This window comes from Anolis sagrei, chromosome Y, assembly GCF_037176765.1.
Source record: "Anolis sagrei isolate rAnoSag1 chromosome Y, rAnoSag1.mat, whole genome shotgun sequence".
Classification (NCBI taxonomy): Eukaryota; Metazoa; Chordata; class Lepidosauria; order Squamata; family Dactyloidae; genus Anolis; species Anolis sagrei.
Window position 1 is genome coordinate 35,403,823 of NC_090035.1, and position 22,157 is coordinate 35,425,979.

The 22,157-nt window shown below is 40.2% G+C and overlaps 1 protein-coding gene across 4 annotated transcripts in view; it reads left to right on the plus strand.

Annotated features, from left to right (window-relative positions):
• LOC137095131 (lysine-specific histone demethylase 1A-like) overlaps window positions 1–22,157 on the plus strand; it is a 95,360-nt gene that overhangs the window by 59,793 nt on the left and 13,410 nt on the right. Inside the window, exons 9-15 of one of the 4 annotated variants that reach the window (XM_067461426.1) lie at window positions 3,068–3,162; window positions 4,656–4,813; window positions 5,916–6,006; window positions 7,376–7,510; window positions 7,739–7,854; window positions 8,455–8,566; window positions 16,149–16,281. In XM_067461426.1, coding sequence (XP_067317527.1) covers window positions 3,068–3,162; window positions 4,656–4,813; window positions 5,916–6,006; window positions 7,376–7,510; window positions 7,739–7,854; window positions 8,455–8,566; window positions 16,149–16,281 — 840 coding nt within the window. The remainder of the gene's footprint in view (window positions 1–3,067; window positions 3,163–4,655; window positions 4,814–5,915; window positions 6,007–7,375; window positions 7,511–7,738; window positions 7,855–8,454; window positions 8,567–16,148; window positions 16,282–22,157) is intronic. The other 3 variants (XM_067461428.1, XM_067461427.1, XM_067461429.1) reach the window with 3 other exon arrangements.

The following is a 22,157-nucleotide window of genomic DNA, read 5'->3' on the forward strand; positions in this document are numbered from 1 at the left end:
ATATTTTTGGAGACAAAAATATAATCAATTCTTGTATATACCTTATGTACCGATGAATAATATGTATATCTACTTTCATTCCCTTTTACCAATCTCCACACATCCTTTAATTGCCATTTATTCATTACTCTACTTAATTCCGTTATTTCAATATTTCTAGCTTTTGATGCTATCGTAGTTTTATCCTTCTTTAAATCCATACAGCAATTACAATCTCCTCCAAGTATTACATTTTGTTGATGGTAATTCTCTATTTGCTCTAACACTTTTTCATAAAATTCTTGCTGTTTTACATTTGGTGCGTATACATTTACTAATACATATTTTTCCTCCCCTATTTCCCCATATATTATTATATATCTTCCCTCTTCATCTTTCAATACCTTGTTTATGACAAAATTACATTTCTTAGCTATTATTATTGCTACTCCTCTTGACTTTGATGACCCAAAAGATGTTTCATAGTTCCTTATCCAGCTCGACTTTAGCTCGTTTGAGCCCCGCCTATTTTGATGTGTTTCCTGTAGGAAGATGAGGTCCGCTGCGTCCTTCTTCAGTAAAGATTCAATCCGCCTTCTCTTAATTACCGTCCCCAACCCTCTCGTGTTAAGTGTTGAGATTCTTAATTTATGGGACATCATTTCCATTTCCCTTTAAAAGCTTTTTTGTGGCTTGAGACAACGTGAACCCTTGTCCCTTCCCCTCCCCTCCGCTTACTCCCCATTCCCCCCTCCCCCCCAATCCCCCCACTTCCCTCGTTCCCCCCTTCCTCCCCTTCCAATCTTCGGGACTACTCGTCCCAATCATGGCCCCCGGCCTTCCCAATTGGGGAGGGGGGGGCGAAGTCATCCTGTGGCCCAGAGTCTCCCTCCCCCCGAGTGCTCATTTTAAATCAATAAAAAGCTTGATTGCAGTGTATAGTTTCTTCTTACATCTCGATTCCTCCAACGGCACCGATTAATTCCTCCAATTCTCCTCCATTCGGATCCTTCACCTCCTCTTCCTTTCGATCTCTCTCTTGTCTTCTTACTATGCCAAGCTCCTCCAGTAGTTGATAGCCTTGTTCCAGTGTGTCGATTCTATATCTCTTGCCTTTCCATTGAAACTTAAGAAAGATAGGGTATCCCCAGGTGTACACAATTCCAGCTTTCATTAACTGCGTCGTAATAGGTTTCATTGAGTATCTCCAATTCTTAGTTTCAGGACAGTAGTCATTAAATATTTCCAATTTTGAGTCGCCCATCTTTAGGAGATCTGGATTTTTCTTTAATATTTTCATCAAATCTTCTTTCTTTGCGAAATTGTGAAATCGAATTATTATGTTCCTAGGAATTACTCTATTTCTTCCAGCCGGAAGGCGATGAACTCTCTCAATATCCAGTTCTGACCAGCTTAGTGTTGGCGAAATCTTTTGCAACCATTTCAAGATCTCAGATTTCAGATCTTCTTTCTTGTTTCCTTCTGGATAATTTTTTATTGTTACGTTGTTTCTTCTTTGGTTGTCTTGCATGTACACAAACTTTCTTTCCACATCAGAGAGCCTATTTTCATTTTTTTGCGTTTGTTGTTTGAGTACCAGTTGTTCCTGTGTACTTCTTTCAATTTCTGCTTTGTTTTTTCGTATTTCTCCCTGTGCAATCTCCAGGGCTTCTCTTATTGTCTGAAATTTTTCGTCTGAGCTTTTTCGTTCCGTGTCCAACTCTGCTCTCATTTCTTTATTGCTGGTCAGAATTTCTTGCTTCAATGCCTGAATTTCGCCCTTCCTTATTTCTCTTTCTTTATCAAACATCAGGTTCAAATTCAAGTTCATTTCCTTTGTTTGTCTTTCAGCCGTTTCTTTAATCAATTCTGCTATTTTACTTAGCATTTGACTACTGCCCATCCCCAATTCTTCCCTCTCACTGCTCATCCTGCTTTCTTTTGGCTCTGCTGTTAAACATGGCAGCGAGGTAGAAATAGTTCCTCCCCCTTTTGCCCCCCCCCTTCCATTTGAGGGGGGGTTTGGGGGGGTGTTCGTTTTAGCTGCTTTCCCTTAATTGTGGGGAGGGGAGGACTTCTCCTGACAGTGCTCATTTCCTCAGGGGCCCTTTCCAGTCTTTCTAATCTTGAAAGCGATCTGTCCGAAGGTTTGGAACGCAACCAACGAGGATTTAGCTTTGGAGTATCCTGACTTTTTTTATTCCTTCTCATTCAACCTCAGCTTTACTCCTCCTGCTTTCATCAATTTTTTAATTACTTAGTTTTCCCGTTCTACACAGCACACAGTACAAGAAAGTCCCACTCAAATATGCCTTGCAATGCCAAGAGGGTTCGCCTTTAATATGACCAGACTAGCTCGATCCTTCTTCAAAGGAGGAATCTGCCTCTAATCTTTATTTTGCCTTCCCGGATCATTAAGTCACTAAGTCCAATATTTCTAGTATTTTAATATTGTATTTAAATTGCAGCTGTTTATCTTCTCCAAGTCAGTGCGCAGTTATAATTAGCAAATTGGTTTCACTTTCAACAGCAGTTTCCAAGCAATTTTTCGGCAGCCGCCCTATCTTCTGCCAAAGCTCATAAATCAAAGCAATTAATTGGTAATAAATTACCTTCTTAGGCTTTCCACATGCACCAGACTTTCGCCTCCCTTTTGATCCAGAAAGGACAATTATCCATTCATTTTCACTGCTTGTTTGCTTATATTTCCACAAGAGCTGGAGGAAAGACGTCTGTTCAACCGGCCATGGTAACTCCGCCCCCCTGTTTTATCATGTTCTTTGTATTTTGTGATGTTTCTACTTTATTTTTTTAATTTTATTTCTTATTTTTATTTCTTGTTATTTTTATTATTAAGTTATAGGTATGTTGTTTTACATTGTCTAATGTCTCTTGTCCTGATGGAAACTGTTTGTATGGTTTTGTTTTGGCATTGAATGATTGCTATATTTGTTGGAAACTGCCCTGAGTCCCTTCGGGGAGATAGGGTGATGATGATGATGATGATGATGATGATGATGATGATGATGATGCCTCATCTAATTGTTAATTCTTTTATTTGTTTGTTTCTGTACAACATATTTTGCAGGAGGAAACCCAATGGCCGTGGTGAGCAAGCAAGTAAACATGGAATTAGCAAAAATAAAACAAAAATGTCCTCTTTATGAAGCCAATGGACAAGCAGTAAGTTTTAATTCTTCTTGACCTGTTTTTAAGGAAATAATGTGGATCAAAATGGCACAATGACATCATGTTTCCCCAATCTAAAATTGATCCCCCCCCCCCCCCATTAATCTGCTGTTACTCCTACCATGAGAAATAGGTAATTACATGCATAATGCATCTTCTTTGGATGCTACTATTGTAGTTATAGCCTCATTGGGATGGCAACGTAGATCTGGGACTCAGTTCAGGATTGAATCGGTGTTTTAAAAGGGGGTTTCTGGTCCTTTTCAAAATTCCTCTCTAATTAAAACTAGGGTTTGTTTAATTAAAACATGGGGCTTGTTTAATGTGTGGTTGAAAAACAGAAATGTGAAGGCCTGGAAACATGTAATTTTTCAATTAATCCATATGGGGATGAAATAGGAAAAAAGGAATCAGGATTATTTTATTTTAGAATGATGAAAAAAATGTTAAAGACAAAATGTTTAAATATTTCTCAAGATTATGGAAGACCTTTATGTAAGATTATAGAAAGTAGCAGGTTAGATGACCAACTCCATATCCTTGGGGAAAACATTCCAAGACCCTCTATGGATAACTGAAAAGGTAGATAATTGTGAATGTTACGTAATTGCTATACTTGGGCTGAAAGCACACAACAAAATAGCATCAAAGGACATAAACATTTGGGAGGGAATATTTTTAGGGGCGTGGATAAGTGAAACTGTATATATCAAGTCTGTGGATAAGGGGGTTATACTGTATTACAGTTCCTTGTCTTAACTTTTTTCCTTAGTACTTTTGATGGGGACAATGCCTGATCCACAAAGTGGCAAATCAAAGGGTTACCATACAGTGCAAGTGTTCAGGACCTTACAGTTCAGGACCTTGCAGCTCATTTGCAACAAAATGTTAAATGTTAAAATAAGTTCCATTTGTAATTATATTCTGAATAAATGTGACTTTTAATATGGCAAGCCTGATAACGTTATCCTAAACCAAGTTATAATTATGATCCTGCATGTTCCTAAAACAGCAAAATAATTGTAAATGTTGCATTTTTTTGTGTTTCCAAAAATGTCATTCCCTTTGCCCCAAAAAAGTACAGAATATTTTACATCTCAAGTCTGCTGAGGTTATTGCAGCATACCATTTCAGCTTTTCTGACATTCCTTTTTCTGGTTTTCATTTCCAAAATGTGATTCCCCATTATGAGTATGAATGTTAGATAATTATGATGCCATTTGCATGGTTGAGAAAGAGCCAGTGATCTCTAGTGGAAAATGGATGAGCCAGAGCATACACCATTCAAATTACCATTAACCTACAAAAATAACATGATGGCTGCAAGTAAATTTTTACCTTTCAGCCAGAGAGCATAGGTAGTTCTGTGATTTGGGGAACACATCCACCCACTCACCTTTCCTCACTATGTTTGAAGATTACAAAGTACTTCTCTAATCTGAATGACCTTGTTGAGCTTTCATTCTTTTTCATGTTGTAAACTTCAGTGGTGCAATTTTCAGGTTCCAAAGGAAAAAGATGAAATGGTAGAACAAGAGTTTAATCGTTTGCTGGAAGCCACTTCATATTTGAGCCATCAGCTGGACTTCAACATTCTCAATAACAAACCAGTCTCTCTGGGCCAAGCTCTGGAAGTTGTCATACAGTAGGTTGCATTACATTTCATAGAAAACTTAGGAATCATCCTCCAGAAGTGTGTGTGTGTGGCAGGGGTGCTTAGACAACTAAACTAGTCATATTTAGCTTTCGATTTTTTTTCTGTTCACATCTGCTGACAGTTTGAACACTGAGATGGCATAAGGCTTAAATGCTGCTGCAGTCTATAATCTTTCCTCACTGTGATTCTGTTTCATTATTTTGCACCTTGAGAAGTCAGAATATCAAATATCTTGAGAACAGGAAAGTGAAGTTTGCAGCAACATAGGGTTCTTGAGCTTCCAGAGGAGGGCGACTAAAATGATCAAGGGTCTGGAGAACAAGCCCTATAAGGAGTGGCTTAGAGAGCTGGGCATGTTTCCACTGCAGAAAAGAAGGTTGAGAGGAGACATGATAGCCATGTAAAAATACGTGAGGGTAAGTCATTGGGAGGAGAGAGCAGGCTTGTTTTCTGCTGCCCTGGAGACTAGGACATGAAACAGTGGCTTTAAACTACAGGAAAGGAGATTCCACCTGAACATTAGGAAGAACTTCCTGACTGTGAGAGCTGTTCAGCAGGGAACACTCCCTCCGAGTGTGGTGGAGGCTCCTTCTTTGGAGGCTTTCAAGTAGAAGCTGGATGGCCATCTGTCAGGGATGCTTTGAATGTGATTTTCTTGCTTCTTGGCAGGGGGTTGGACTGGATGGCCCATGAGGTCTCTTCCAACTATGATTATATGATTCTAAGGCATGGGAAAAAACCGGGGAGGAGCCAGCATCTTTAGTGTACATTTTAAATTGAAGTTTTATCTTGCCTGGGCAGTATTGGAGTTACCCATTCCCCAATGATTCCTTCTTGGCACACTTACTGTTTATCGCTCTTTAGTACTGTTCCATCTCAATAGGAATATGAAATACTTTGGGAACACAAGAAATGTTCCGTTCAATGAGATTGGATTGTCTTTATACTGTGGGTTTTTAGTTTGTATAGAATCTGTGTAAAGATTAAGCAGAAATGGCACAGACCTTGTTATTTTTACTTAAGAGTGGTACATTTTTTGTGGAGGTCTGAATAATTTTTCATGTTCTAGTGACATTTTTTCTGTATTTAGATTACAGGAGAAGCACGTAAAAGATGAGCAGATTGAACACTGGAAGAAAATAGTAAAAACTCAAGAAGAACTTAAAGATCTTCTTAATAAGGTCAGTTGTTAATCTGGCCTGAGACGCAAACAGCATCTTTCTTTCAGTTAAAATTGGAATTATTCCATATATTAGGTTGAAAATTCCCACTGCACCACTATTAAGAGGTGGGAACTAGTACAATCTTGGAGGGTCTGGATACCAGCAGTGGAGGAGGGGAACACCTCACAGGCAGCATATGGTTCCAAGAATGACTTATGCAGCATTCTCCCATCCTTCCTTTTTCCACATTAAAAAAACTTTCTTTGTTACTTGTGAGGCCTTCAAAGTCCTATATTGTTTGGGTCCAGGTTACTTGCAGGATTGCCTTCTCCCACATAATCCGCACCTTTCAACACTGAGCTTTCTTTGGTGGGGGGCAACTCCAGTCTGCTAGAACCAGACTGTCAACCATCACCCATAGGGCCTTTTCATCGGCTGCCCCACTACTATGAAATTACCTGCCAGAAGAGCACCAAAAGCTAAAAAGGCTGTCAGAATTTAAAACCCAACTGAAGACCTAAGGCAGGCCAAATAATGAGCTTTGGATTTGCATTCTATTGCTTTTTTCGTGTAAGGAGCGACTTGAGAAACTGCAAGTTGCTTCTGGTATGAGGGAATTGACCTGCAAGGATGTTGCCCAGGGAATGCCCAGATGTTTAGATTTTTTGCCATCCTTGTGGGAGGCTTCTCTCATGTCCTCGCAATGTGGAGCTGGAGCTGATAGAGGGAACTCATCCGCAGTCTCCCTGGATTGCTGCTATATGTTGATTTTTGAACCCTGTGTTTGCTATATGTTTTTTAGGTTAATATAATTGTGTGTTTTGATATATGTTTTTATTGTACGGATTTTTTGTTGATATAGTTTGATTTTGCGGTACCCTTGAGCTGTTAGGAGAGGCGGGTTACAAATACAATTTATTATCATCATCATCATCATCATCATTATCATTTAAAAGCCTCATTAAAGCCAAGTATTGCATTGCAAGGATGAGGTCTTGAAACACCAAAAAAATTAGCTATTCTCTCTCCAAACAGGAACCTCCCCACTCACCTAGATAAAAAGAATTTTCCCTCATTCTGGGGCAACAGAAAAGCTGGGTTGGGGTCTCCTGTAGGCCAGAGGGCCCATCATATTGACATCATTGCAGGGTACAAAAGGTGGCATTCCCTTCATGGTCTCTCTGGAGTCCTGCATTTGGGAGTGTTATTGGCTAGAACCACATAATACTTTTTAGTTATGTTTATTTATTTATTTATTTATTTAGTACACTTGTATACCGCTAATATCTCAGCCTAAAACGGCGACTCATTGCGGTTTACAACATTACAACATGTTCTGTTGCTATCCCATTTCATGGGTGTGTTTTCCTCCTCTTGTCCCCAATAGATGGTGAATTTGAAAGAGAAAATAAAGGAGCTCCACCAGCAATACAAGGAGGCATCTGAAGTGAAACCACCGCGAGACATCACAGCAGAGTTCCTTGTGAAGAGTAAACATAGAGATCTTACTGCTCTCTGCAAGGTGTGGAGTGACACAAAAATGGCTTTGTTTTATTTTAATGTTTGATTATTTCTTAAAACTTTCATATTTGTTTTAAAACTGCTTTCAGTAACTGTATATAGACACTCAAATACTTGCCCCAGCTATATCTGACTGGAGAGTGTAGCATCACATCTTAGAGACTCAGCAGGCCAATGTTGAAGCATTGGCCATATGCTTACTCAAAATTTCTTCAACATTGCCTTTCAGTATTTCCCTGTATATTTATGGATGTGTGAATCTCCTTGTCAGGAATACGATGAGTTGGCAGAAACACAAGCAAAACTGGAAGAGAAGCTCCAGGAACTAGAAGCTAATCCTCCAAGGTAAAACTGTCAGCCTAACAATGAGAGCAGTTGGATATTTGTATTAGCAGTTTTGTGGTTTTTGACATCTCTGTACACACATATACACACTTGCATACTTAGCTGGAGTTCCACTGAAAAATGTACCTGTTGTGACTTACATACAATTTCAAGTTCAGAACAAATTTACAGAGCCTGTCTTGTTCATAACTTGGAAAATGCCTGTATATTCAAAATGATAACATTTCAACACTGTCATCTATGTAACAATATGGGGGGGGGGGGGGGCTCTTCTCATATGTCTGCATTTAATTTGTTCTTTTCCTGATTTACTTACATAACCATTTATGACAACTTGTGTTTGCTGAGAAGGAAGGTGTGGCTTTCCAGCAACCTCTCTTTCCCTCATTCAGAAAAATACAGAAAGCAATTTAAAACCAGTTTCTATTATCTGGTAAGACATTGAAGGAACTTCTAATGAAAGTGATTACTAAATTGAAAGGACTAAGCTACGTAATTATATTGAATTAATTGAATTAAATTAATTATATTGAATTAAAAACCAAACGTACACTAGCATCTCCTTAATGGTTGATTTATCTCTCTCTCTTTTTTTTGTAGTGATGTTTATTTATCATCAAGGGATAGACAGATTCTTGACTGGCATTTTGCAAACCTTGAGTTTGCAAATGCCACACCTCTCTCTACTCTGTCACTGAAGCACTGGGACCAGGTAACTATTCATCATTTCCCCAGACTGAAATTCAAATGAATCTATCTCAAAAATACATTTAAATCTATGTTTTTTAAAAGCCTGACAATTGTATTTTTGTCTGATTCCATGTTTACTAGTCACAAAACAAAACAAAGAATTGTATATGCTCCCAAGATTCCTTCATTTGGTTATTGAAAGTGCTACTTAAATGTTCTTCCTGTATACACCACATTTTATCTTTTATATTCTACCTGCAAAATAGACATTTCCTTCATAAACTAGAGCCATATGTACTTTCAGTACAAATTGAAACTCTCAGAATGTATTATTTGCATTTTATTGGCATCTAAAGAATCTACATGATACAATCTACATGATTTGGGCTGGGTTAGAGGTTTCCAGGATAATCTCCCTTAAAGAATGCATTCATGGTGAGGAATGAGGTGAGAGGAGGAGGACTGCACAGTGAAAGCCAATGAGATTTTGGGCTGCATCAAAAGGAGTATAGTGTCTAGATCGAGGGAAGTCATGGTGCCTCTCTATTCTACTTTAATTAGACCTCACCTGGAATACTGTGTCCAATTATGGGCACCACAGTTTAAAAGAGATATTGACAAGCTGGAATGTGTCCATAGGAGGGCAACTAAAACGATCAAAGGTCTGGAGACCATACCCTATGAGGACCATCTTAAAGTATGTTCAGCCTGCAGAAGAGAAGGTACAGAGGAGACATGATAGGCATATATAAATATATGAAAAGATGTCACAAGGAAGAGGGAGCAGGCTTGTCCTGGAAACTAGGACTCGGAACAATGATTTCAAATGACAGGAAAGGAAATTCCACCTGAATATTAAGAATAATTTCCTGACTATAAGAGCTGTTCAGTGGCGGACCTCTCTGCTTCGGAGTGTGGTGAAAGTTCATTTCTTGGAGGCTTTTAAACAGAGCCTGGATGGCCATCTTTCAAGGGTACTTTGTGTTTTTCCTGCATGGCAGAAGATTGGATTAGATAGCCCATGTGGTTTCTTCCAACTATTTTTCTATGATAGTATGACTCGAGTGTCCTAGCTTAAGAGCATTTTGAGTTAAAAGACAGTGCTCAGCCTGGGTTTCACTTTGACCTATGAGCAGCATTTTGAGTTAAGAGCTAGCACCAGAAGGAGTGCTAGTGTAAGAATACAGGGCTTTGGGACTTCAAGTGAGCAGCTTCCATGCCTTGTGCTCTTGTCTGCTTTTGGAGGTTGATGTCTGCTTTGCTCCTGCCCACTTTAAGGAACTTCGGGTTAGTTAATTTTGTGTGGTTTTTATTCCTGGTATGGAGCCTATGGTGGCACAGTGGGTTAAACCACTGATGACTTGAAAGTTGGGTTGCTGACCTGAAAGTTGCCAGTTTGAATCCAACCCAGGAATAGCCCAGATGAGCTCCCTCTATCAACTCCAACTCCATGTGGGGACGGGGGTGGAGTCTTCCCTTCAGCTCTTGTGGAAACAAAGCAAAAAAGCAGTGAAAATGGATGGATGGATGATTGACCTTTCTGGACTAAAAAGGAGGTGAAAGTCTGGAGCATACAAGAAGCCTGAGAAGGTAATTTATTACCACTTAATTGCTCTGATTTATGAGCTTTGGCAGAAGCGAGGGCGGCTGGCCGAAGCTGGCTGCCTGAAAGCGAAAGCTGCTTGAAAGCGAAAGCAACTTGCTAATTATAACTGCGTACCGAGCTGGAGAAGATAAATAGTTTGCAACTTAAATACACATTAAAATAATTAGAACTACTGGATTTAATGGACTTAACGATCCGGGAAGGCAAAATAATGATTAGAGGCAGGTTCCTCCTTTGAAGAAGGAGTGAGCTAGTCTCGTCATATTAAAAGTGAACCCCCTTGGCATTGTAAGGCATATTTGAGTGGATCTTTCTAGGACTGTGTAGAACGGGGGAACTAAGTAATTAAAAAATTGATGAAAGCAGGAGGAGTAAAACTGAGGGGAGGTTGAATGAGAAGGAAAAAACAAAGCCAGGATATCCCAAGGCCAAATCCTCTTTGGTTACGTACCAAGCCTTCAGATAGATAGTTTTCAAGATTGGAAAAGGTTCCACAGTCCCCCGAGGAAATGAGCACTGTCAGAAGAAGTCCTCCCCCCCCCCCACAATCAAGGGAGGTAAACAGTTAAAACAACCCCCCCCCAATGGAGGGGGCAAAAGGGGGAGGAACCATTTCTACCTCGCTGCCATGTTTAACAGCAGAGCCAGAAGGAAGCAGGAAGAGCAGTGAGAGGGAAGAATTGGGGATGGGCAGTAGTCAAATGTTAAGCAAAATAGCAGAATTGATTAAAGGAGAGGCTGAAAGACAAACAAAGGAAATGAATTTGAACATGAACTTGATGTTTGATAAAGAAAGAGAAATAAGGAAGGGCAAAATTCAGGCATTGAAGCAAGAAATTCTGACTAGCAACAACGAAATGAAAGCACATCTGGATGCAGAAAGAAAAAGCTCAGATGGAAAATTTCAGACAATAAGAGAAGCTTTGGAAACAACACATGGAGAAATACAAAAAATAGAGCAGAAATTGAAAGAAGTAAACAGGAACAACTGGTACTCAAACAACAAACGCAAAAAAAATGAAAATAGGCTCTCAGATGTGGAAAGAAAGTTTGTGTACATGCAAGACAATCAAAGAAGAAACAACACAATAATAAAAAATTATCCAGAAGGAAATAAGAAAAAAGATCTGAAATCTGAGATTTTGAAAAGATCTCGCCAGCATTAAACTGGTCAGAATTGGATATTGAGAGAGTTCATCGCCTTCCGGCTGGAAGAAATAAAATAATTCCTAGGAATATAATAATTCAATTTCACAACTTCGTAAAGAAAGAAGACTTGATGAAAATATTAAAGAAGAACCCAGATTTTCTAAAGATGGGCGATTCAAAACTGGAAATATTTAATGACTACTGTCCTGAAACTAAGAACTGGAGATATTCAATGAAGCCTATTACGACGCAGCTAATGAAGGCTGGAATTGTGTACACCTGGGGATACCCCATCTTTCTCAAATTTCAATGGAAAGGCAAGAGATACAGAATAGACTCATTGGAACAAGGACAACTACTGGAGGAGCTTGGTATAGTAAGAAGACAAGAGAGAGATTGAAAGGAAGAGGAGGAGAAGGATCCGGAGGCAGGAGAAATGGAGGAATTAGTTGGCGCCATTGGAGGAATCGGGATGTAAGAAGAAATTAAAACACTGCAATTAAATTTACCACTTAGTTTAAAATGAGCACTCGGGGGGAGGGAGACTCTGGGCCACGGGATGACTTCACCCCCCCTCCCCAATTGGGAAGGCCGGGGGCCATGATTGGGACGAGAAGTCCCGAAGAATGGAAGGGGAGGAAGGGGGGAATGAGGGAAGGGGGGATCAGGGGGGAGGGGGGAATGGGGGGCAAGGGGAGGGGAGGGTAAGGGACAAGGGTTCACATTGTTGCAAGCCACAAAAAAACTTTTAAAGGGAAATGGAAATAATGTCCCACAAATTAAGAATTTCAACGCTTAACACGAGAGGGTTGGGGATAGTAATTAAGAGAAGGTGGATCGAATCCCTACTGAAGAAGGACGCGGCGGATGTCATCTTCCTACAGGAAACACATCAAAACAAACCGGGCTCAAATGAACTAAAGTCGAGCTGGATAAGGAACTATGAAACATCTTTTGGGTCATCAAAGTCAAGAGGAGTAGCTATAATAATAGCAAAGAAATGTAATTTTGCCATAAACAAGGTATTAAAAGATGAGGAGGGAAGATATATAATAATATATGGGGAAATAGGGGAGGAAAAATATGTATTAGTAAATGTATACGTACCAAATGTAAAACAGCAAGAATTTTATGAAAAAGTGTTAGAGCAAATAGAGAATTACCATCAACAAAATGTAATATTTGGAGGAGATAGTAATTGCTATATGGACCCAAAGAAGGATAAAACTACGTTAGCATCAAAAACTAGAAATATTGAAACAACGGAATTAAGTAGAGTAATGAACAAATGGCAATTAAAGGATGTGTGGAGATTGGTAAAAGGGAATGAAAGCAGATATACATATTACTCATCGGTGCTTAAGGTGTATACAAAAATAGACTATATTTTCGTCTCCAAAAATATGTCAAGTAAAGTGCTAAATGCTGATATAGGTATGATTAAGATTTCGGATCATGCTCTGGTTTCAATTGAGATTGTGTTGAAATGTGATTATGACAAAATGAAAAGGTGGAGGTTAAACACAAAAATATTGAACCATAAAGAGATAGTAGATAGTGTACAAGCAGAATGGCAAGAAACATGGGGCTTTAACCAAAAGGGGGTGACAAAAGGAGTTCTATGGGATACTATGAAAGCAGTGACTAGAGGGTTATGTATAAAAGAAACAATTAATCTAAAAAGAAGGCAAGAAGAAAGGAAAAGGAACTTAGAAAGAGAAATAGAAGAGATTGAAAAAGCATATGTAATAAAGAGATATACAAATTTATGCTAGGTTGAGAGCAAAAAAAAGGAATTGGATAAAATGGAAATAGACGAAGTACAAGAAAATTTAATTTATTTAAGGAGGGAATATTTTGAGTTTAGTGATAGGAATTCAAAGATGCTAGCCAAATCAACACAGAAAAAGAAAATGGAAGGAATGATAAATACGATAAAAGATAAAACAGGTAAATTATGTAGAGCTATGAAAGAAAAATTGAAAGTATATGAATAGAGGAAGTTATTAAGAAATTAAAAGTAGGGAAAGCTCCAGGCTTGGATGGTCTAGGGACAGAATATTATAAAAGCTTTAGAGAACCCCAAAATTATTAGAATTGTATAATGGAATAATGAAGGGAGATAAGAGACCAGAATCATGGAGGAGATCATTAATAATATTAATACCTAAACCTGATAAAGACTTAACAGACCCAGGGTCATACAGGCCCATATCATTAATTAATCAGGATGCAAAGATATTGTCCGCGATAATAGCTAATAGAATGAATAAATGCATGTATAAGTATATAAAAGATCAGTGTGGGTTTGTAAAAGGAAGACAAATGTCAAATCTGATAGGGAGAGTATTAAAAAAATTTATTGGGCTAAAGAGGGGAAGGAAAAAGCAGGGATATTATCACTAGATATTTTTAAAGTGTTCGATTGTGTGGAATGGGAGACATTAAGGGAAATACTGAATAAATTTGGAATGGGAAATAGAATAAAAGGAATATTAAAACAATTTTATTCAAGGAATTCAGCAGTGGTAACCATAAACGATGGAGTGACAAACGAAATAAAAGTGACTAGAATCACAAGACAAGGGTGCCCTTTGTCTCCGATACTATTTGCAATGGTGATAGAACAGTTTGCTAATAGCATAAGGAATGACAAGAATTTAGAAGGGTTAGGAAAAAAGTAGAAACAGAAAGTGAGCTTATTCGCTGAAGACACATTGTTATTTATAGAAAATATAGTGGAGAAAATGGATAGAATAAAAGAACATTTGGAGATATTTGGGAAAACAACGGGTTTACAAGTTAATTGGAATAAGTCAGAAATGATGCTACTTAATTATACAAGGGAAGAAGAAAAAGATTTTATAGAACAGAGTAAAATGGGAATAAGAATTAGGAATAAAATATTTGGGAGTAACAATAACAAAGGATTTAAAAGAAATAGAAGAAGTAAATGTAGTAACATTAAGGAAAGAGGTTCAGAAAAAGTTAATAGAGTATGAAGGTATACGTTTGTCCTGGTTTGGAAGAATAGCATTAGTAAAAATGAAAATACTTCCAAAGATAAATTTTATATTTAGGATGCTACCACTTCAAATCACAGAAGAAGAATTAACTAGATGGCAACAAATGATTAATAAGTACTGTAATGGAAGTAAAAGAAATAGACTAAATAAACAGTTATGGTACAGATCGCAAAAGGAGGGTGGACTAGCGCTACCTAATATTAAAAAATATTATGAAGCAAGTAGATTAAGTTTGGTTATAGAAGGAATGGTTAAAAAAGAGGGAATAGATTGGCTTAGTAATGATTCAGGAAAAGTGGAAGATGAAATTTGGAATATATTTTTTAAACTTTACTAGAAAAGAAATGAGGGAAATTAAACACCCAATGTTGAGCAACATACTGGAAGTATGGAACAAATATATGGGGAAGTTAATAAAGGAGGGATCAATTATAACCCCAATAGTGATGGAAAAGAAGTTTCCAAAAAATCTAAAAAACGTAATGGATAAAAAGGTAAGGGAAATAAATTTAGATAGGATAGGGGTTTGGATGAAGGTGGAAATGAAGAAGGAAATGATGTTGGAAGAGTTTAAAGAAATAAAATTGTCATGGTTCCATTGTATACAACTAGAACAATGGTTAAAAAACTGGAAAAAAATAAAAGAAATGGAAGCCAACCCAATCAATTTGAACAAATAATACAGAAGGGAAGGGCTGTAGAAGAACATGAAAACTTGAGAGGTATAATTAGTAAAATTTATAAGATATTAACTGAAATGAAGGATGAAAAAAATAAAAAGTGTACCCTTAAGGAGATTTGGGAAGAAAATTTAGGGATGAAAATAAGTGAAAGAGAGTGGCAACAGTTATGGGGACAAAGACATTTAAAAAACTTATCGATACGGGTTAAAGAAAATTATTACAAGTTAATATGGAAGTGGTATTTGACACCAGTAAGAATAGCATATATGAATAAAAATAACTCAATAAATTGTTGGAGAGGGTGTCAAGAACCAGGAACATATATACACATGTGGTGGCAATGTAAATATGTAAATAATTTTTGGGAGAAAGTATTTAGAGAAATAGAAGCTATAATGAATATGAAAATAGATAAAAGTCCTAGTATCGCTTTACTATCATTATATAACAATAAGCAATTGAAAAAGGAGGATAAAGAAGCGATAACAAACTTACTAACAATTCCAAGATTGCTCATAGCAAGGAATTGGGAAAAAGAAATGAATATACAAATAGAGGAATGGTATAAGGAAGCATGGAAAATACCAATAAATGATAAACTGACATGTATATTAAAGGTTAAAAAAGGTATATGGAAACAAAGTGATTTTGATGCTGTATGGGGAAGATTTGTGGTAAATGGTCTAAAAAACAAGGAAGGAAAATTACCGTCACAAGAAGAAATGAGATTTTGGACAGATGATATGTAAGAATTGTGGCTTGAGACGGGTGGAGGGGAGCACTGTGGTGAAATAAAAAAGGGGAAAATGTTAAAGCAAAATAATAAAACAACATGTTAAAGAGATTGCTGTACAAAATGTAATAGTAATAACAAATGTATAACGAATGTAATAATTGTGACAAATCAATAAAAATTATTATAAAAAAAAAACTCCATGTGGGGACATGAGAGAAGCCTCCCACAAGGATGGTAAAAAAATAAAATAAAAAACATCTGGGCGTTCCCTGGGCAATGTCCTTGCAGACAATCAATTCTCTCACAGCAGAAGCGACTTGCAGTTTCTCAAGTCACTCCTGACATGAAAAAAAAATCCGAATGAACACTGATGGGATTTCAATGTATCCTCTCTTCCCTTTTAGGATGATGATTTTGAATTCACAGGCAGCCATCTGACTGTAAGAAATGGCTATTCGTGTGTGCCTGTAGCTTTAGCCGAAGGACTGGACATTAAACTAAACACAGCTGTTCGACAAGTTCGCTACACGGTGCCAGGCAAGCAACATTTATTTATTTATTTATTTATTTATTTATTTATGGCATTTATATCCTGAAAGGGACTCAGGGCGGCTTACATAATTGGCATTACTCCATGCCCAAACAATAATAACAGTTAAAAGCAATTAAACCACAATATAAAGTAACATTAAAACAACATAGGTAAACATTTGCCGACTAGTGTGCATAGATGCAAAGCCAAAGAGTCAAATAATCATATTCATCAATCCAAGGTCAATTCCAACTATATTGCACAGATAATTATGCTGGGCCAAATGCTTGCTCCCAAAGCCAACTTTTCACTTGTTTGCAAAATAGCAGGAGGGAAAGGGCCGATCAAATCCCACTAGGAGCTACTACTAGTTGGTTTTATTCAAAGCTGCATTTTAGTCACAGTCTGTGGGGAGTAGAACTTGCTAGTTCTTCTTCGTGGTCTCTAGAACTCACAGAAATGGATTATCTCCTGTCTGTGCATTTGGAACTTTCTAGAGATATTACATAAGCATTTTGGCAGTAGCCTAGCCCATTCCCTGCATCCCATATTAGATTTCTTCTTGACTACACTTCAGCTACACTGTAGTAGGAGCATCAATTAGGTACTTTTCTGAACATTTTTCTGGACAGATTCCTGGTTTTATTGGAATTTTGTTCTTCATGGTTCAATCTACATTTTGGTTTTTCAGCTGGATCAGATTTTGTTCTATACTCATTTTCTCTGTTTTGTTTTTCATTATATTTGGTGCGCCTATGTCGCTGGATTCTCCATTGGTTAATGATCACTTTGGGGTCATTCAAACAGTGTGCCTTCTGTGGAGATAAACTTCCTGAGATGAACAGACCCTATTCAATGCCCCCTCTGCCAGGGAGAAGGCCACAACCTTTGGTGCTTCTTCTCAGTGCTAGGCCTTTATCCCAGAATTCTGATGGTACTGAGCTTTGGGTCTTAAGGCTTTACTTTAGGAAAAGGATCTTAAATCTTCATACCTTGTGTGGAGCAGGGGTTCTCAAACTTTTTCATCCAGAGAGCCCTTTTTGAAACAAAAAGGTGGAGCCCCAATAAATGGTTATATATTATATTATATACTAATTTAGGTATCTGGCATTGCCCAGGTTCTTTGAAAAAGTCATTTTTAATTGTACAAAATGCATAAGGTTATGGGTGAACTACAACTCATATCATGCCAGTTAATTCCGAAAAACTCCATCAGTACTAAAAGTTTGTTATGTGGGGCAAGTTTGCTCTCTGGCTGTGGAGTAAACTACAGCTCCCTATGGTGAGTCAGTCCCCTCAAACCCTTCCAGTAGGTTGAGTTAGTCATGGGGATTCTGTGTGTCAAGTTTGGTCCAAGTTTATCACCGTTGGAGGTCACAGTTTCTCTAGTTGTGGGTGAATTGCAACTCCCAGAAAATTTCAATTTGTCCCCAAACCCCTCCAGTAATCAAATTTCAGCATATTTATTTATTTATTTATTTCATTTACTTATACCCCGCCCTTCTCACCCGGGGGGGGGGGGGGGACTCAGGGCGGCTTACAGAGGAGGCACAATTAAATGCCTAAAACAATTGACAGTAATACAAAATACAAAAAAAGCAATTCAACGGTTAGAATTAAAACATCAGTGCATAATAAAATATTAAGACAATCTCATGCTCGGGTTCAGAGTCGATATATCCATTCTATTCCATTTGTCCTTGTCTGTCGTCAGATCCTCAATTTAGCTGCCAGCGTGTCCAAAGGCTTGGTCCCAAACCCAGGTCTTCAGTTTTTTCCTGAATGCCAGGAGGGAGGTCGCCGATCTAATCTCCCCGGGGAGTGAGTTCCACAGGTGGGGGGCCACCACTGAGAAGGCCCTGCTCCTCGTCCCCGCCAACCTCACTTGTGAGAGTGGCGGGGTCAAGAGCAGGGCCTCCCCAGAAGATCTTAAGCTTCGAGGTGGGATGTAGAGGGAGATCCGTTTGGTCAAATACACTGGGCCGGAACCGTATAGGGTTTTGTAGGTCAAAACCAGCACTTTGAATTGTGCTCGGAATTGGATCGGCAGCCAGTGGAGCTGGCGCAACAGGGGGGTGGTATGCTCCCTGTACGCCACTCCGGTGAGCAATCTGGCTGCTTCTTGCTGGACTAGTTGAAGTTTCCGAGCAGTCTTCAAAGGCAACCCCATGTAGAGTGCGTTGCAGTAATCCAACCGGGATGTGACAAGAGCGTGGACCACCATGGCCAGATCAGACTTCCCAAGGTACGGGCGCAGCTGGCGCACAAGTTTTAATTGTGCAAAAGCTCTCCCGGCCACCGCTGAGACCTGGGGTTCCAGGCTCAGCGATGAGTCCAGGATCACTCCCAAGCTACGAACCTGCGTCTTCAGGGGGAGTGTAACCCCGTCTAACACAGGCTGTAACCCTATACCCTGTTCGGCCTTGCGACTGACCAGTAGGACCTCTGTCTTGTCTGGATTCAATTTCAGTTTGTTAGCTCTCATCCAGTCCGATACAGCGGCTAAACACCGGTTCAAGGTCTGGACAGCCTCCTTGGTGACAGGTGGAAAAGAGTGACAGATTTGGACATCATCTGCATAGAGATAACATCTTAGTCCGAAACTCCGAATGATCTCTCCCAGCGGCTTCATGTAGATGTTAAATAACATCGGGGACAGAATTGAACCCTGTGGGACTCCACACAACAACGGTTGCGGAGCCGAACAGGTGTCACCCAATGACACCTTCTGGGTCCATCCCTCAAGGAAGGATCGAAGCCACCGCAGAGCAGTGCCTCCGAGCCCCATGTCCATGAGGCGCCCCAGAAGGATACCGTGATCAACGGTATCGAAGGCCGCTGAGAGGTCCAGCAGAACCAACAGGGACACACTCCCCCTGACTAGTTCCCTGCGTAGATCATCTACCAAGGCCACCAAGGCTGTCTCAGTTCCATGTCCCGGCCTGAAGCCAGACTGTGCCGGGTCTAGATAACCAGTGTCTACCAGAAACCCCTGGAGTTGTGTTGCCACCACACGTTCCATGACTTTGCCCAAATAGGGGAGATTGGAAACTGGCCGATAGTTGTCGAATTGGGTGGGATCCAGTGATGGTTTCTTCAACAGCGGTTTTATAATAGCTTGTTTTAAGCTCGCTGGAAATTTTCCTTCCTGTAAGGAGGTATTAACCATCACCTTCACCCACCCTGCCAAACCCCCTCTGGCTTCCTTGATCAGCCAGGAAGGGCAGGGGTCTAGGATGCATGTGGTGGGTTGCACCTTTCCAAGAATCCTGTCCACATCCTCAAGCTGAACCAATTGAAATGAATCCAACAAAACTGGACAAGCAGATGCTCTCGTTACATCCCCAGAGACTGCCGTTAATGTGACGTCAAAACCTGACCGAATCCGCTCAATTTTATCCGCGAAGGATCGAGCAAATGCTTCACAGCGAGCCACCGAGTTATCCGAGGCCTCGCTTTTTGGCGGATTTAACAGGCCTCTGACAACTCGGAAAAGCTCCGCTGGACGATTTTTCGCTGATGCAATATTGGCTGTGATGAATGTTTTCTGGGCCGCCGTTATTGCCACACCGTAGGACCTTAAAAAGGCCTTCAGGTGTGTTTGGGCTGGATTGGTGGGGTTCAGGCGCCACACGCGCTCTAACCTCCTCTTCTTTCGCTTCATTGCTGCCAGCTCCTCAGTGAACCAAGAGGCTGGTTTAGCTCGGTTACTTGAGAGGGGGCGTTCAGGAGCGATAGTGTCAATTGCCCTGGTCAACTCACTATTCCAGCCAGAGACCAGAACGTCGACAGTGTCGCTAGCCAAGGAGGTGGAAAAATCCCCAAGGGCCGTCAGAAAACCATTTGGATCCATCAGTCTCCTGGGACGGACCATTCTAATGGGTCTACCACCCCTGCGAAAATTTGGAGGCACAGTTAGTCTAAAACTGATCAGGTGGTGATCGGTCCATGGCAAAGGAGCGATGGTCGGCTCCTCCATCCCGTCACCCTCATCCCATCCCTGGGTGAAGACCAAATCTAAGGTGTGTCCGGCACTATGGGTGGGACCAGATATTAGCTGGGACAGGCCTATGGTTGCCATGGAGGCCATAAAGTCCTGAGCCGCACCGGAAAGAGAGGCCTCGGCATGGATATTGAAATCTCCCAAGACCAAGAGCCGTTGGGAGTTCAACGCCATGTCCGAGACCACTCCTGCTAGCTCAGGTAAGGAGACTGTAGTGCAGCGGGGTGGTCGGTACACTAACAGAATCCCTATCCTGTCCCGGTCACCTATCCTAAAGGCGGCAAATTCGTAGATGATTGTGGGATGGGACGCCTGATCAGTGGAATAAAATCCTTATAGACCACTGCGTCTCCGCCTCCCCGCCCTCCAAGCCTTGGTTGGTGCTGAACAGAGTAGCCTGGTGGACAGAGTTGGGAGAGATTAACCCCTCCCCCTCGTCCAGCCAGGTTTCTGTTATACAAGCCATGTCAGCTCGTTCTTCTTGGATTAGATCTTGAATAATGGAGGTTTTTCCGTTTACTGACCTGGCATTGAACAGCACCACCTTTAGCTTGGAGGGGCCACCATCCTGGCACCTCAGTTGTATTTTGTCGGGAGTAGGTTTTGGAATTGCCAATCTATTCTTAATTTCGGGCAGAATCAAAGTGTTTATTTTTGGAATTGCCAATGTCCTATTGAAAATTTTGGGCCGAATTTGCTTCTGTCTTCGATTTCTAGCATCTTTAGGGGTTGTCAAATTATTGCTATAAATTTTTAGGCCGAGATGGAAATTTTATTCTCCCTTTCCCGTATCACCCTCTACCAGTCACCATCTCTATAGCAGTTCCCCCACCCGCGGTCCCCCCCCCCCCGGGGGCGTTCCCTCTGTTTACAGCAATTGTAATCTCTGTAATAGGTGTATAATTGTAGTTCTGATTAGCTGTCTTTGGGTCCCAATCTTCCCACCCATTAATGCTGTCTATTCCCTCCAGTGTATTAAAAGCTATGGAGTGTACTTGTGCTGAAGTTGGTCTAAAGTGCACTTGTGCCGAGATTGTTGAAAAGTGCACTTGTGCTGGAACTTGGAGGGATATCAATAGGTAGGGCAAAGGTAGGGCTAGAGTAAACATTGACATAGAGATAATATACTGATGTTAACAATAAGTGTACAACTCCAATTAATAATATAGGAACCCAGGGTACAGAACGTAAAGTGCAATTGTTGTGACCCCTTAGCCTGACACTTTGGACCGTTTAGTGATGATATGGATTCTGGCAAAGGATCTAAAGTGCTTAGCTTAAAGTGACTTCGTGCTGAGGTAGTTCTAAAGTGCAACAATTTGGAATTTACTGACTTCTATCACAAGTTTGGTCCAGATCATAGAATCATAGAGTTGGAAGAGACCTCATGGTCCATCCAATCCAATCCAATCCCCTACCAAGAAGCAGGAATATTGCATTCAAATCACCCCTGACAGATGGCCATCCAGCCTCTGTTTAAAAGCTTCCAAAGAAGGAGCCTCTACCACACTCCAGGGCAGAGAGTTCCATTGCTGAAAGGCTCCCACAGTCAGGAAGTTCTTCCTAATGTTCAGATGGAATCTCCTCTCTTGTAGTTTGAAGCCATTGTTCCGTGTCCTAGTCTCCAGGGAAGCAGAAAAAAAGCTTGCTCCCTCCTCCCTGTGACTTCACAGGGAGATCCACCAGTGCTTGGGTTCACAGTGCTCTCTGGATATAGAAGAACTACAACTCCCCCAAATCAAGGTGAATTTTCCCCAAAGTCCTCCATTTTTTTTATTTTATTTTTTGCTGGTCATGGGGCTTCTGTGTGCCAAGTTTGTTCCAGGTCCATCGTTGGTGGAGTTCAGAGTGCTCTTAGATTGTAGATGAGCTATACAT